We start from the raw sequence: 15283 nt of genomic DNA on the forward strand, positions 1-15283 counted from the left end.
GGGGAATAGCTGGGACACCCTCACACACATTTGATGGCTGGCTGTTGGCGGGTTGCTATTGGGGAATAGCTGGGACGCCCTCATACACATTGGATGGATGGCTGGCGGGTTGCTATTGGGGAATAGCTGGGACACCCTCATACACATTGGATGGCTGGCTGTCGGCAGGTTGCTATCGGGGAATAGTTGGGACACCCTCATACACATTGGATGGCTGGCTGTCGGAGGGTTGCTATCGGGGAAGAGTTGGGACACCCTCATACACATTGAATGGATGGCTGCCGGCAGGTTGCTATCTGGGAACAGTTGGGACCCCCTCATACACATTGGTTGGCTGGTTGTTGGCGGGTTGCTATTGGGGAATAGCTGGGACACCCTCATACACATTGCATGGCTGGCTGTTGGCGGGTTGCTATTGGGGAATAGCTGGGACACCCTCATACACATTGCATGGCTGGCTGTTGGCGGGTTGCTATTGGGGAATAGCTGGGACACCCTCATACACATTTGATGGCTGGCTGTTGGCGGGTTGCTATTGGGGAATAGCTGGGACACCCTCATACACATTGGATGGATGGCTGTTGGCGGGTTGCTATTGGGGAATAGTTGGGACACCCTCATACACATTGGATGGATGGCTGTTGGCGGGTTGCTATTGGGGAATAGCTGGGACACCCTCATACACATTGGATGGCTGGCTGTTGGCAGGTTGCTATCTGGGAACAGTTGGGACCCCCTCATACACATTGGTTGGCTGGCTGTCGGAGGGTTGCTCTCAGGGAAGCGTTCCACTAGTCCTGGCGGCCGGCCTCTGCTTTCTTCGCTGCAGCGATCACGTGCCGTGTACCCACTGGAACATGTGGATTTTTTTTGAATGGACCCAATATATTATCTATAATTTTTTTAACTCCGGTTGCTCCGTGCATTTTTAGATTAGGAATACCCACTGCTGCTACCATACATGGGGTGGGCACTCATGGCATAGGCGAAGGGCATGGAGGGGCCTACGGGAACATTCATGTGCTAGAAAAAAAATGCAGATGTGGATTTCTCAGGGTGCAATAACCAGTCTCTGCTTTTTCTTCCCCTTCAGATTGCTTTTCAGCATTTCCAAGAGCTGGATGAGCACATCAGCTACGTGGCAACGAAGGTGTGCCATCTTGGCGACCAGCTGGAGGGGGTGAACACGCCGCGGCAGCGAGCTGTAGAGGCCCAAAAACTGATGACCTATTTTAATGAGTTTCTGGATGGAAATCTGCAGTCTGATGTGTTTAACAACTCTGAAAAGGTAAGGGCTGCCAGCAGGGCGTGAAGTGATTGCAAGCGACAGGCAGCGTCGCCCTAATTGCTTGGACTTGTGCTGGTCACACTTACAGCCGCCGAGAGACCGACTCGTTAAAGTTTAATTGTTCACAAGTGCGCGTTTACGGCATTATCCCGCCGAGCGCTTCCACATTTATTTATACTGGGAAAACGCAGCTAACTGGTGGTTTTTCTGTTCCATTTTCTGCCCAGCTGCTTGTATGTTTAATTCAACAAACACATCGGCTTTTTTCTGCCTTTCTAGCCGGTTCACAGAAGTGCACTAAAAACAGACGGAGAACGCGGCAATTATTTGTGTGTACTCTAAATACCAATTATAAAAGTAATCCAAAGGTCACAAGGATACATAAAGTGGTGGCTTCCTAAAACAAAAGTCACTTATGAATGGGGTCAAGAGAAGCCCACCCATATACAGTGGAACCTTGCTTAACGAGTAACCCAGTTAACGAGAATTTTTCCCTCACCTTATGACGGCACCACGATATAAGGGTGCCGTCATGGGTTCGGAAAAAACACATTACCGGTAAGTAATTACGTATTTCTTTGGCGCTCCATTGGGAGACCCAGACAATTGGGTGTATAGCTACTGCCTCCGGAGGCCACACAAAGCATTACACTTAAAAGTGTAAGGCCCCTCCCCTTCTGCCTATACACCCCCCCGTGGGATCACGGGCTCCTCAGTTTTCAAGCTTTGTGCGAAGGAGGTCAGACATCCACGCATAGCTCCACTGTTTAGTCAGCAGCAGCTGCTGACTATGTCGGATGGAAGAAAAGAGGACCCATACTAGGGTCCCCAGCATGCTCCCTTCTCACCCCACTTTTGTCGGCGGTGTTTGTTAAGGTTGAGGTACCCATTGCGGGTACAGAGGCTGGAGCCCACATGCTGCATCCTTCCCCATCCCCCTTAGGGCTCTGGGTGAAGTGGGATTTACCGGTCTCCAGGCACAGAGACCGTGCTCCGTCCACAGCCCCTGGGGAATCTGCTGGATATGGAGCGGAGTATCGTCAGGGACAGGGCCCTGCTACGCCAAGGTACTCTGTGTCCCCGTACAGACCGCGCGCACACTGCAGCATTGCTGGGTGTGTTAGTGCGCCGGGGACAATAGCGCTGCGCGCTTGTGCCACACTTCCACAGCTTGCTGAGGGAGTTAGTGTGTTGGGAACTGCCGCGCCGGCCCCTGCTGGCAGTTTTTGCTGCGGCGCGGCTGGGACTTGTGGTGCGCCGGGGACTTCCGCGCTGGCTGTGCATATTTGTCGGCCGTGCTTATTACTAGAGTCCCCGGCTTTTGCGGCCTAGTTCTGTTTCGTTCCCGCCCCCAGGCCTGCCAGTCAGGGGAAGGGCGGGACGCTGTACAGAACGTCAGCGCCGAGGGCTGGAATCTGCTTTACATACTCCAGCCCTCACATTGAGCACAGTGGGAAGCCAGTTTCCCGCACTTTGTCTGAGGCACGCCCACGGTCCGCCCCTCTTCACAGAACGCCGGCAGCCATTCCTGTGTGCAGGCTGAGCTGGAGAGGGGAGACAAGTTCTGGGAGACCCAGACACGGGATTCTGGCGACTACACACCCGCTTTTAGCGGGCGGTAAGCGGCACCTTCGGTGCTGACCCCACTAGTGACGAAGTGTTCAATTGTATTTTTATGCTTGCATGCTATACATTGCACTAAACGGTCGCTGGTGATTCTTGGCTTTATACCCTCCTAGATTGCTCTGTGGAGAATACAGCATGTCGTCCGCAAAAAACAGGGGTGCCAAGGCACAGGCTTTCTATGCTGCTTGCACCGCTTGTGAGGCTGTTCTACCGGCAGGTTCCACTGACCCCCATTGTGTGCAGTGTTCGGCCCCTGTGCCCCCTGTTCGGCCGGGGCCTCTGCTGGAGGTGTCCCAGAGAGATCCACCTGTGAATACTGTCCAGGTGACGGGGACAGAGTTTGCAATTTTTGCGGATAGATTATCTGTGACTATGTCTCAGATTCTAGAAACTTTGCAGTCTAGACCAGTAACTCAGACCATGGGCACTGTTGATTCATTGCTCCCTGGTCCCCCTCAGTTGGAACAGCTCCGGGCTCCGGGGGTGTCCCATGCATCCCAGGGTGATGGCTCTGACACGGACGACAGTCCCAGACAGCCTAAGCGAGCTCGCTATGAGCGGCCCTCTACATCATCTCACTGGTCAGGGTCTCAGCAGGAGGATTCTCTGTGTGATGAGCCGGAGGTAGATGATCAGGATTCTGATCCTGAGACCGCTCTCAATCTGGATACTCCTGATGGTGACGCCATAGTGAACGATCTTATCGCGTCCATCAATAAAATGTTGGATATTTCTCCCCCAGCTCCTCCAGTGGAGGAGTCAGCTTCACAGCAGGAGAAATTCCATTTCAGGTATCCCAAGCGTAAATTAAGTACTTTTCTGGACCACTCGGATTTTAAAGAGTCAGTCCAGAAACACCACGCTTATCCAGATAAGCGTTTCTCCAAACGGCTTAAGGATACACGTTATCCCTTTCCTCCTGACGTGGTCAAGAGCTGGACCCAGTGTCCCAAGGTGGATCCCCCTATCTCCAGGCTGGCGGCTAGATCCATAGTTGCAGTGGAGGATGGGGCTGCACTGAAAGATGCCACTGACAGACAGATGGAGCTCTGGTTGAAATCCATCTATGAAGCTATCGGCGCGTCGTTTGCTCCTGCATTCGCAGCCGTATGGGCACTCCAAGCTATTTCAGCTGGTCTTACACAGATTGACACGGTCACCCGTACATCTGTTCCACAGGTGGCATCCTTAACCTCTCAAATGTCTGCATTTGCGTCTTACGCGATTAATGCGGTTCTGGACTCTACGAGCCGTACGGCAGTGGCATCCGCCAACTCCGTGGTTTTACGCAGAGCCTTGTGGTTAAGGGAATGGAAAGCAGATTCTGCTTCCAAAAAATGTTTAACCAGTTTGCCATTTTCTGGTGACCGGCTGTTTGGTGAGCGTTTGGATGAAATCATTAAACAGTCCAAGGGTAAGGATTCATCCTTACCTCAGCCCAGACAAAACAAACCCCAACAGAGAAGGGGACAGTCGGGGTTTCGGTCCTTTCGAGGCTCGGGCAGGTCCCAATTCTCCTCGTCCAAAAGGACTCAAAAGGATCAGAGGAGTTCAGATTCTTGGCGGGCTCAGTCACGCCCAAAAAAGACAGCCGGAAGACCCGCTACCAAGGCGGCTTCCTCATGACTTCCGGCCTCCTCCCTCCGCATCCTCGGTCGGTGGCAGGCTCTCCCGCTTTGGCGACATTTGGCTGCCACAGGTCCAAGACCGTTGGGTGCGAGACATTCTGTCTCACGGGTACAGGATAGAGTTCAGTTCTCGTCCTCCAACTCGATTCTTCAGAACGTCTCCGCCTCCCGACCGAGCCGATGCTCTTCTGCAGGCGGTGTGCACTCTAAAGGCGGAAGGAGTGGTGATCCCTGTTCCTCTTCAAGAGCAAGGTCACGGTTTTTTACTCCAATTTGTTTGTGGTACCAAAAAAGGACGGGTCTTTCCGTCCCGTTCTGGACCTAAACCTTCTCAACAACCACGTGAGAACCAGACGGTTCCGGATGGAATCCCTCCGATCCGTCATCGCCGCAATGTCTCAAGGAGATTTCCTAGCATCAATAGACATCAAGGATGCTTATCTCCACGTACCGATTGCTCCAGAGCATCAGCGTTTTCTACGCTTCGTTATAGGAGACGAACACCTTCAGTTCGTAGCCCTGCCTTTTGGTCTGGCGACAGCCCCACGGGTCTTCACCAAAGTCATGGCAGCTGTAGTTGCAGTCCTGCACTCTCAGGGACACTCCGTGATCCCTTACTTAGACGATCTGCTGGTCAAGGCGCCTTCTCAAGAGGCATGCCAACACAGCCTGAACGTGGCGCTGGAGACCCTCCAGGGTTTCGGGTGGATCATCAACTTTTCCAAGTCAAATCTAACCCCGACCCAGTCGATAACATATCTTGGCATGGAGTTTCATACTCTCTCAGCGATAGTGAAGCTTCCGCTTGTCAAACAGCGTTCACTACAGACAGGGGTGCAATCTCTCCTTCAAGGCCAGTCACACCCCTTGAGACGCCTCATGCACTTCCTAGGGAAGATGGTGGCAGCAATAGAGGCAGTCCCTTTCGCGCAGTTTCATCTGCGTCCACTACAATGGGACATTCTCCGCCAATGGGACGGGAGGTCGAAGTCCCTCGACAGAAACGTCTCTCTCTCTCAGGCGGCCAAGGATTCTCTTCGATGGTGGCTGCTTCCCACCTCATTGTCGAAAGGGAAATCCTTCCTACCCCCATCCTGGGCGGTGGTGACGACAGATGCGAGTCTGTCAGGGTGGGGAGCAGTCTTTCTCCACCACAGGGCTCAAGGTACGTGGACTCAGCAAGAGTCCACCCTTCAGATCAACGTTCTGGAGATCAGAGCAGTGTATCTTGCCCTACAAGCCTTCCAGCAGTGGCTGGAAGGCAAGCAGATCCGTATTCAGTCGGACAACTCCACAGCGGTGGCATACATCAACCACCAAGGAGGAACTCGCAGTCGGCAAGCCTTCCAGGAAGTCCGGCGGATTCTGACGTGGGTGGAAGACACGGCTTCCACCATATCCGCAGTTCACATCCCAGGCGTGGACAACTGGGAAGCAGACTTCCTCAGTCGCCAGGGTATGGACGCAGGGGAATGGTCTCTTCACCCGGACGTGTTTCAGGAGATCTGTCGCCGCTGGGGGATGCCGGACGTCGACCTAATGGCGTCTCGGCACAACAACAAGGTCCCAGTTTTCATGGCACGGTCTCACGATCACCGAGCTCTGGCGGCAGACGCCTTAGTTCAAGATTGGTCGCAGTTCCGGCTTCCTTATGTGTTTCCACCTCTGGCTCTGTTGCCCAGAGTGCTGCGCAAGATCAGGTCCGACTGCCGCCGCGCCATCCTCGTCGCTCCAGACTGGCCAAGGAGGTCGTGGTACCCGGATCTGTGGCACCTCGCGGTAGACCAACCGTGGGCACTACCAGACCGATCAGACTTGCTGTCTCAAGGGCCGTTTTTCCATCAGAATTCTGCGGCCCTGAACCTGACTGTGTGGCCATTGAGTCCTGGATCCTAGCGGGTTCAGGATTGTCTCAAGAGGTCATTGCCACCATGAGACAGGCCAGAAAACCTACCTCCGCCAAGATATACCACAGGACGTGGAAAATATTCTTGTCTTGGTGCTCTGCTCAGGGAGTCTCTCCCTGGCCATTTGGATTGCCTACTTTTCTTTCCTTCCTGCAATCCGGGTTGGAAAAAGGTTTGTCGCTCAGCTCCCTCAAGGGGCAAGTCTCAGCGCTATCTGTATTTTTTCAGAAGCGCCTAGCACGACTTCCTCAGGTACGCACGTTCCTGCAAGGGGTCTGTCATATCGTCCCTCCTTACAAGCGGCCGTTAGAGCCCTGGGATCTGAACAGGGTTCTAATTGTTCTTCAGAAGCCGCCTTTCGAGCCTATGAGGGATGTTTCCCTTTCTCGCCTTTCACAGAAAGTGGCCTTTCTAGTAGCGGTCACGTCTCTCCGGAGAGTGTCCGAGCTAGCAGCGCTGTCATGCAAATCTCCCTTCCTGGTGATTCACCAGGACAAGGTGGTTCTGCGCCCGATTCCGGAGTTTCTCCCTAAGGTGGTATCCCCGTTTCATCTTAATCAGGATATCTCCTTGCCTTCCTTGTGCCCTCATCCAGTTCATCAATGTGAAAAGGATTTGCATTTGTTGGATCTCGTGAGAGCACTCAGAATCTACATTTCCCGCACGGCGCCCCTGCGCCGCTCGGATGCACTCTGTCCTTGTCGCTGGTCAGCGCAAAGGGTCGCAAGCTTCCAAATCCACCCTGGCTCGGTGGATCAAGGAACCAATTCTTGAAGCCTACCGTTCTGCTGGGCTTCCGGTTCCCTCAGGGCTGAAGGCCCATTCTACCAGAGCCGTGGGTGCGTCCTGGGCATTACGGCACCAGGCTACGGCTCAGCAGGTGTGCCAGGCGGCTACCTGGTCGAGTCTGCACACTTTTACCAAACACTATCAAGTGCATACCTACGCTTCGGCGGACGCCAGCCTAGGTAGACAAGTCCTTCAGGCGGCGACTGCCCACCTGTAGGGTAGGGCTGTTTTTACGGTCCTATCACGAGGGGTTATTATACCCACCCAGGGACTGCTTTTGGACGTCCCAATTGTCTGGGTCTCCCAATGGAGCGCCAAAGAAGAAGGGAATTTCTTCGGCGCTCCATTGGGAGACCCAGACGATTGGGTGTATAGCACTGCCTCCGGAGGCCACACAAAGCATTACACTAAAAAGTGTAAGGCCCCTCCCCTTCTGGCTATACACCCCCAGTGGGATCACTGGCTCACCAGTTTTCTGCTTTGTGCGAAGGAGGTCAGACATCCACGCATAGCTCCACTGTTTAGTCAGCAGCAGCTGCTGACTATGTCGGATGGAAGAAAAGAGGGCCCTTACTAGGGACCCCAGCATGCTCCCTTCTCACCCCACTTTATGTCGGCGGTGTTTGTTAAGGTTGAGGTACCCATTGCGGGTACGGAGGCTGGAGCCCACATGCTGTTTCTTTTTCGCTCCTAATTGGGAGACCCAGACAATTGGGTGTATAGCTATTGCCTCCGGAGGCCACACAAAGTATTACACTTAAAAGTGTAAGGCCCCTCCCCTTCTGGCTATACACCCCCAGTGGGATCACTGGCTCATCAGTTTTGTGCTTTGTGCGAAGGAGGCAACACATCCACGCATAGCTCCACTGTTTAGTCAGCAGCAGCTGCTGACTATGTCGGATGGAAGAAAAGAGGGCCCATACAGGGCTCCCAGCATGCTCCCTTCTCACCCCACTTCATGTCGGAGGTGTTTGTTAAGGTTGAGGTACCCATTGCGGGTACGGAGGCTGGAGCCCACATGCTGCTTCCTTCCCCATCCCTTTTTACAGGGCTCTGGGTGAAGTGGGATTCTATCGGTCTCCAGGCACTGAGGCCGTGCTCCATCCACAGCCCCTGGTATCTGCTGGACATGGAGCGGAGTATCCTCAGGGACATGGCCCTGCTACATGGAGGTACTCTGTGTCCCTGTGGGGACCGCGCAGACACACGGCAGCACTGCTGGGTGTGTTAGTGCGCCAGGGACAGCGGCGCTGTCCGCACTAGTGCCATCGCACACCACAGCGTTGCTGGGTGTGTTAGTGTATTGGGTGACTACCGCGCTAACCGCCGCTGCCGTTTTTATTTAAGGCGCCGCTGGGATTTGTGGTGCGCCGGGGACTTCCGCGCCGGCCAGCACTGATATGCCGGCCGCGCTTATTAACTCGAGTCCCCGGCTTCTGGGCCTAGTCTCCCTTCGTTACCGCCCACAGGCCTGACAGTCAGGGTAGGGGCGTGACGCTGCATAGCACAGCAGCGCTGAGAGCTGGAGTATGTTTTGCATACTCCACCCCTCTCACTGTGTGCACTGTGAAACCGGATTCCCGCACTTTCTCAGGCACGCCCACGGCTTCCTTCTCTACACAGGACGCCGGCAGCCATTAGTGTCAGTTTCTGTACGATACAGAGACAAGTGTGGAAGACCCTGGCATTCTGATAGTCACACAATCGCTGCAACAGGCGTTAAGCAGCACCTGTGGTGCTAACCCCACTAGTGCAGAAGTGCACTTATAGATATGCTTGTACTATATACATTGCACTGTTTGGTCGCACGTTGTATATACCCTCCTGGATTGTGCGGAGGAGTTATCAGCATATTCTCTGTGTAAAACAAAGGTGCAGAACCACATGTTTTTCTATGCAGCCGGTACAGAATGTACGGCTATACGGCCGGCAGGTTACATAGACCCCCATTGTATCAACTCAGCCGGAGTCTCTGCTAATGGCCAGAGGATGAGGACGGTGTCTGCAGTATTTACTGACAGATTTTCTGAGACTATGGCTATGATACTAGAAGCCTAGCAGTCCGGACATGTCTCTCACAACATGGGCACTGTTGAATCATTGATCCATGGCCCCCCTCAGTGTGAACAACTAACAGCTCCGGGAATGTCACACGCATCCCAGAGTCACGGCTCTGCACAGACGTCAGTCCCAGACAGCCTAAGCGGCCTCACTATGAGCAGCCCTCGGTTTCATCAGGGTCCTAGCAGAAGGACTCTCTGTGTAATGAGGCGGAAGTAGCGGCTCAGGATTCTGATCCTGAGACCGCTCTCAATCTGGATACACCTAATGGTGACGCCATAGTGAATAATCTTATAGCGTTCATCAATAGAATGTTGGTTATTTCTCACCCAGCTCCTCCAGTGGAGGAGTCAGCTTCACGTATTTTTCTGGACCACTCTGCCTTCAGAGAGGCAGTCCAGGAACACCACACTTATCCAGATATGCGCTTCTCCAAACGGCTTAGGATACACGTTATCCCTGCCCCCTGACGTGGTCAAGGACTGGACCCAGTGTCCCAAGCGGCATCCTCCAATCTCCAGGCTTGTAGCTAGATCCATAGTTGCAGTGGGAGATGGAGCTGCACTTAAAGATGCCACTGACAGACAGATGGATCTCTGGTCTAAATCCATCTATGAGGCTGTCGGCGCACCGTTGGCTCCAGCATTCTCACCCTTGGGGCACTCCAAGCTATTTCAGCTTGTCTTACACAGATTGACACGGTTACACGTACATCTGTGCCGCAGGTGGCATCCTTAACCTCTCAAATGTCTGCATTTGTTTCTTACGCGATTCAGGTTGCCCTAGACTCTGCGAACCGTGCGGCAGTAGCCTCCGCTACTCCGTGTTTTTAAGCAGAGCCTGGTCTGCTCGTTAAGTGAATGGAAGGCAGATTCTGCTTCCAAAAAAGGGTGCTTAACCAGTTGCCTTTTTCTGCTGACCGACTGTTTGGTGAGCGTTTGGCTGTAACCATTAAACAGTCCAGGGGTAAGGATTCATCCTTTCCTCAGCCCGGACACAACAAACCCCAACAGAGCAGGAGGCAGTCGGGGTTTCGGTCTTTTCGAGGCTCGGGCAGGTCCCATTTTTCCTCGTCCAATGTGGACTCAAAAGGATCAGAGGAGCTCAGATTCTTGGCGGGCTCAGTCACGCCCAAAAAAGAGACAGTCTGAAAACCCGCTTCCAAGGCGGCTTCCTCATGACTTGCGGCCTCCTCTCTCCGCATCCTCGGTCGGTAGCAGGCTCTCCCGCCTTGGCGATATTTAGCTGCCATAGGTCAATGACCGTTGGGTGTGAGACATTCTGTCTCACGGGTACAGGATAGAGCTCACTTCTCGTCCTCCAACTCGATTCTTCAGAACTTCTCCACCTCCCGGCCGAGCCGCTGCTCTTCTGCAAACAGGGTGCACTCTATAGGCAGAAAGAGTGATGACCCCCGTTCCTCTTCAGGAACAAGGTCACGGTTTTTACCCCAAATTATTTGCGGTGCCTATAAGAACGGGCCGTTCCGTCCCGTTCTGGATCTAAAACTGCTCAGCAAGCTCGTGGACACCAGGCGGTTCCGGATGGAATCCCTCCGCCATGTCATCGCCTCAATGTCCCAAGGAGATTTCCTAGCATCATTAGGCATCAAGGATGCTTATCCACACGTGCCGATTGATCCAGAGCACTAGCGTTTCTACGCTTCGTTATAGGAGACGAACACCTTCTGTTCGTAGCTCTACCTTCCGGCTAGCGACAGTCCCACTGGTCTTCGCCAAGGTCAGGGCAGCAGTAGTCACAGTCCTGCACTCTCAGGGTCACTCTGTGATCCCATATTTAGACGATCTACTTGTCAAGGCACTCTCTTAGGAAACATGCCGACACTGCCCGAACGTTGCGCTGGAGACTCTCTAGAGTTTTGGGTGGATCATCAACTTTTTAAAGTCAGATCCGACCCCGACCCTATCGCTAACATATCTAGGCATGGAGTTTCATACTCTCTCAGCGATAGTGAAGCTTCCGCTAGACAAACAGCATTCACTACGGGCTGCAATCTCTTCTTTAAGAACCAGTCGCACACATTAAGACGCCTCATGCATTTCCTACGTAAGATGGTAGCAATGGAGGCAGTTCTTTTCGCGCAGTTTCATCTGCGTCCACTACAATGTGACATTCTCCGCCAATGGGACGGGGAGTCGACCTCCCTCAACAGTCGTCTTTCTTTCTCAGGCGGCCAAGGAATCTCTACGGTGGTGGCTTCTTCCCACCTCATGGTCAGAAAGAAGGTCCTTCCTATCCCCATCCTGGGCGATAGTTACGACAGACGTGAGTCTATCAGGGTGGGGAGCAGTTTTTCTCCACCACAGCGCTCAGGGTACGTGGACTCAGCAAGAGTCCACCCTTCAGATCAATGTTCTTGAACACAGAGCAGTGTATCTTGCCCTACAAACCTTCCAACAGCAGCTGGAAAGCAAGCAAATCCGACTTCAGTCGGACAACTCCACAGCGGTGGCATACATCAACCACCAAGGAAGAACGCGCAACCGGCAAGCCTTCCAGGAAGTCCGGCAGGTTCTGATGTGGGTGGAAGACACGGCATCCACCATATCCACAGTTCACATCCCAGGCGTGGAAAACTAGGAAGCTGACTTCCTAAGTCGCCGGGGTGTGGCCGAAAGGGTATGGTCTCTTCACCCGGACGGGTTTCAGGAGATCTGGCGCCGCTGACAGAGGCCGGACGTCGATCTAATGGCGTCACGGCACAACAACAATGTGCCAGCTTCATGGCACGGTTTCACAATCATCGAGCTCTGGCGGCAGACGCCTTAGTTCAGCATTGGTCGCAGTTCCAGCTACCTTATGTGCCACCTCTGGCATTGTTGCCCAGAGTGCTGCGTTAGATCAGGACCGACTGCGGCCGCGCCATCCTCGTCGCTACAGATTGGCCGAGGATGTTGTGGTTCCCGGTTCTGTGGTGCCTCACGGTAGGCTAACCGGGGGCACTACCAGACCAATCAGACTGGCTGTCTCAAGGGCCATTCTTCCATTTGAATTCTACGGCCCTCAACCTGATGGTGTGGCTTTGAGTCCTGGAACCTAGTGTCGTCAGGATTACCTCAGGACGTGGTTGCCACCATGAGACAGGCTAGCATACCAACGTCCGCCAAGATTGACCACAGGACGTGGAAGATATTCTTATCTCGGTGCTCGGCGCAGGGTGTTTCTCCCTGGCCGGTTGCATCGTCTATGTTTCCTTCCTTCCTGCAATCTAGGTTGGAAAAAGGGTTGTCGCTCAGTTCCCTTTAGGGACAAGTCTCAGCGCTATCTGTATTTTTTCAGAAACGACTTCCTCAGGTACGCACGTTCCTACGGGGAGTTTGTCTTCTCAGCACTCCGTACAGGCGGCCGTTAGAGCCCTGGGATCTGAACAAGGTTCTAATTGCTCTCCAGATGCCGCCTTTCGAGCCTTTGAAAGAGGTCTCCCTTCCCGCTTTTCTCGGGAAGTGGCCTTCTAGTAACGGTCTCGTCTCTTAGGAGAGTTTCCGAGCTAGCAACGCTCTCATACAAATCTCCCTTCCTGGTCCTTCACCAGGACAGGGTAGTTCTGCGTCCGATTCCGGAATTTCTCCCTAAGGTGGTATCCCACTTTCATATCAATCAGGATATCACCTCACCTTCTTTGTGTCCTCGTCCAGTCCATCAATTTCAGAAGGATTTGCATCTGTTGGTTCTGGTGAGAGCACTCAGGTTCTACTTCCCGCATGGCGCTCCTGCGCCACCCGGATGCACTCTTTGTCCTTGTCGCTGGTCGGCGTAAACAGTCGCAAGCTTCTGAATCCACCCTGGCTCGGGGGATCGAGGAACCAATTCTTGAAACCTACAGTTCTACTGGCTTCTGGTTCTCTCAAGGCTGAAGGCCCTTTCTACCAGAGCCGTGGGTGCATCCTGGGCATTACGGCACCAGGCTACGGCTCAGCAGGTGTGTCAGGCACCTACCTGATTGAGTCTGCATACTTTTACCAAGCATTTTCAGGTGCATACCTACGCTTCGGCAGCCGCCAGCCTAGGTAGATAAGTCCTTCAGGCGGCGATTGCCCACCTGTAGGAAAGGGCTGTTTGACGGCCCTATCACGAGGTATTCTTTTACCCACCCAGGGACTGCTTTTGGACGTCCCAATTGTCTGGGTCTCCCAATTAAGAGCGAAAAAGAAGAAGGGAATTTTGTTTACTTACCGTAAATTCCTTTTCTTCTAGCTCCAATTGGGAGACCCAGCACCCGCCCTGTTTTCTCGGGGTTTTTCTGTTTTTTCGGGTACACATGTTGTTCATGTGGTATGGTTCAGTTCTCCGATGTTTCCTCGGATTGAATTGGTCTTTAAACCAGTTATTGGCTTTCCTCCTTCTTGCTTTGGCACTAAAACTGGTGAGCCAGTGATCCCACTGGGGGTGTATAGCCAGAAGGGGAGGGGCCTTACACTTTTAAGTGTAATACTTTGTGTGGCCTCCGGAGGCAATAGCTATACACCCAATTGTCTGGGTCTCCCAATTGGAGCTAGAAGAAAAGGAATTTACGGTAAGTAAACAAAATTCCCTTCTTTCCTTCCCCATCCCCCTAAGGGGCTCTGAGGAAGTGGGATCTTACCGGCCCCCAAGCCCTGAGGCCGGGCTCCATCCACAGACCCATGGAACCTGCTGGATACGGAGCTGGGTACCATTCAGGGACAAGGCCCTGCGACATTAAGGTACTCTGTGTCCCCGTATGTACAGGCCGCGCACACTCCAGACTTGCTGGGTGTGCTAGTGCGCCGGGGACAGTAGCGCTGCGCGCTGGGGTTACAGTCACTACAGTTTTTCTGAGTGACTTTATGTGTTGGGGACTGCCGCGCCGGCCGCTCCCAGAGCGGCGGCGCAGTTGCGACTTGTAGTGCGCCGGGGACTTAGCGACGACCGTGCTTTTACGACGGCGTCGCTTATAAATTTAGTCCCCGGCTTCTGCGGCCTAGCTCCGCTTCGTTCCCGCCCCCACCCTGTCAATCAGGGCAAGGGAGAGACGCTGTACGATTAAGCAGCGACGAGGGCTGGAGCCTTATTTACATGCTCCAGCCCTCTCACTGAGCACAGTGGGACGCAGGTTTCCCGCTTTTTGTCTGCACACGCCCAGGGCCCGCCCCTCTCCACAGGACGCCGGCAGCCATTCACCACATGCAGTCTGGCTGGAGAACGGACACAGGCTCTGGGAGACCCAGACAAGGGATTTCTGGCGACCACACACCCGCGTTAAGCGGGCGGTAAGCAGCACTTAAGTGCTGGCCCCACTTGTGCCACAGTGTTATATTTGTGTACTTTTTTCTCTGTACCATATATATATATATAGTTGCACTGTAAGGTCGCTTCTTGGCTGTATACCCCAATTGCTCTGAGGAGACGACAACATGTCATCTGCAAAACGCAAGGGTGCCAAGACACAGGCTGTGAGCGCTGCTTGTGCCGCTTGTGGGGCTGATCTACCGGCAGGTTACAATGACCCCCATTGTGTGCAATGTTCGGTCCCTGTGCCACTTCGTCAGCCGGAGTCTATGGTGGTAGTGGCCCAGGCAGAGCCGCCGGTGAACCCTGTCCCGGTGACGGGGACAGAGTTTGCAGTTTTTGCTGACAGGATGTCTGTCACTATGACAAAAATCCTAGAGACCTTGCAGGCCAGGCCAGTTACTCAGTCCATGGACACTGCTGCGGCAATGTTCCCCGGTCCCCCTCAGTTGGAGTTAATCCGTGCTTCAAGGGGGTCCCAGGCATCTCAGCCTGACGGCTCTGATTCAGATGACAGTCCCAGGCAGCCTAAGCGTGCTCGCTGGGAGAGACCCTCCACGTCATCACGTGGATCAGGGTCTCAGCGAGAAGAGTCTCTACATGATGAGACAGAGGAGGGGGATCAGGAGTCTAATCCTGAAACCGCTCTCAATCTGGATACTCCTGATGGTGACGCCATGGTAAATGACCTTATAGGGGCCATCAATAGTCTATTG

At 53.6% G+C, this 15283-nt stretch overlaps 1 protein-coding gene across 1 annotated transcript in view; it reads left to right on the forward strand.

Moving 5' to 3' along the window:
* Nucleotides 1-15283, forward strand: part of EXOC5 (exocyst complex component 5) — a 146280-nt gene that overhangs the window by 29811 nt on the left and 101186 nt on the right. The window contains exon 4 of the mRNA XM_075330100.1: nucleotides 1094-1288. Coding sequence (XP_075186215.1) covers nucleotides 1094-1288 — 195 coding nt within the window. The remainder of the gene's footprint in view (nucleotides 1-1093; nucleotides 1289-15283) is intronic.

The sequence above is a fragment of the Anomaloglossus baeobatrachus genome, chromosome 12 (genome assembly GCF_048569485.1).
Source record: "Anomaloglossus baeobatrachus isolate aAnoBae1 chromosome 12, aAnoBae1.hap1, whole genome shotgun sequence".
Classification (NCBI taxonomy): domain Eukaryota; kingdom Metazoa; phylum Chordata; class Amphibia; order Anura; family Aromobatidae; genus Anomaloglossus; species Anomaloglossus baeobatrachus.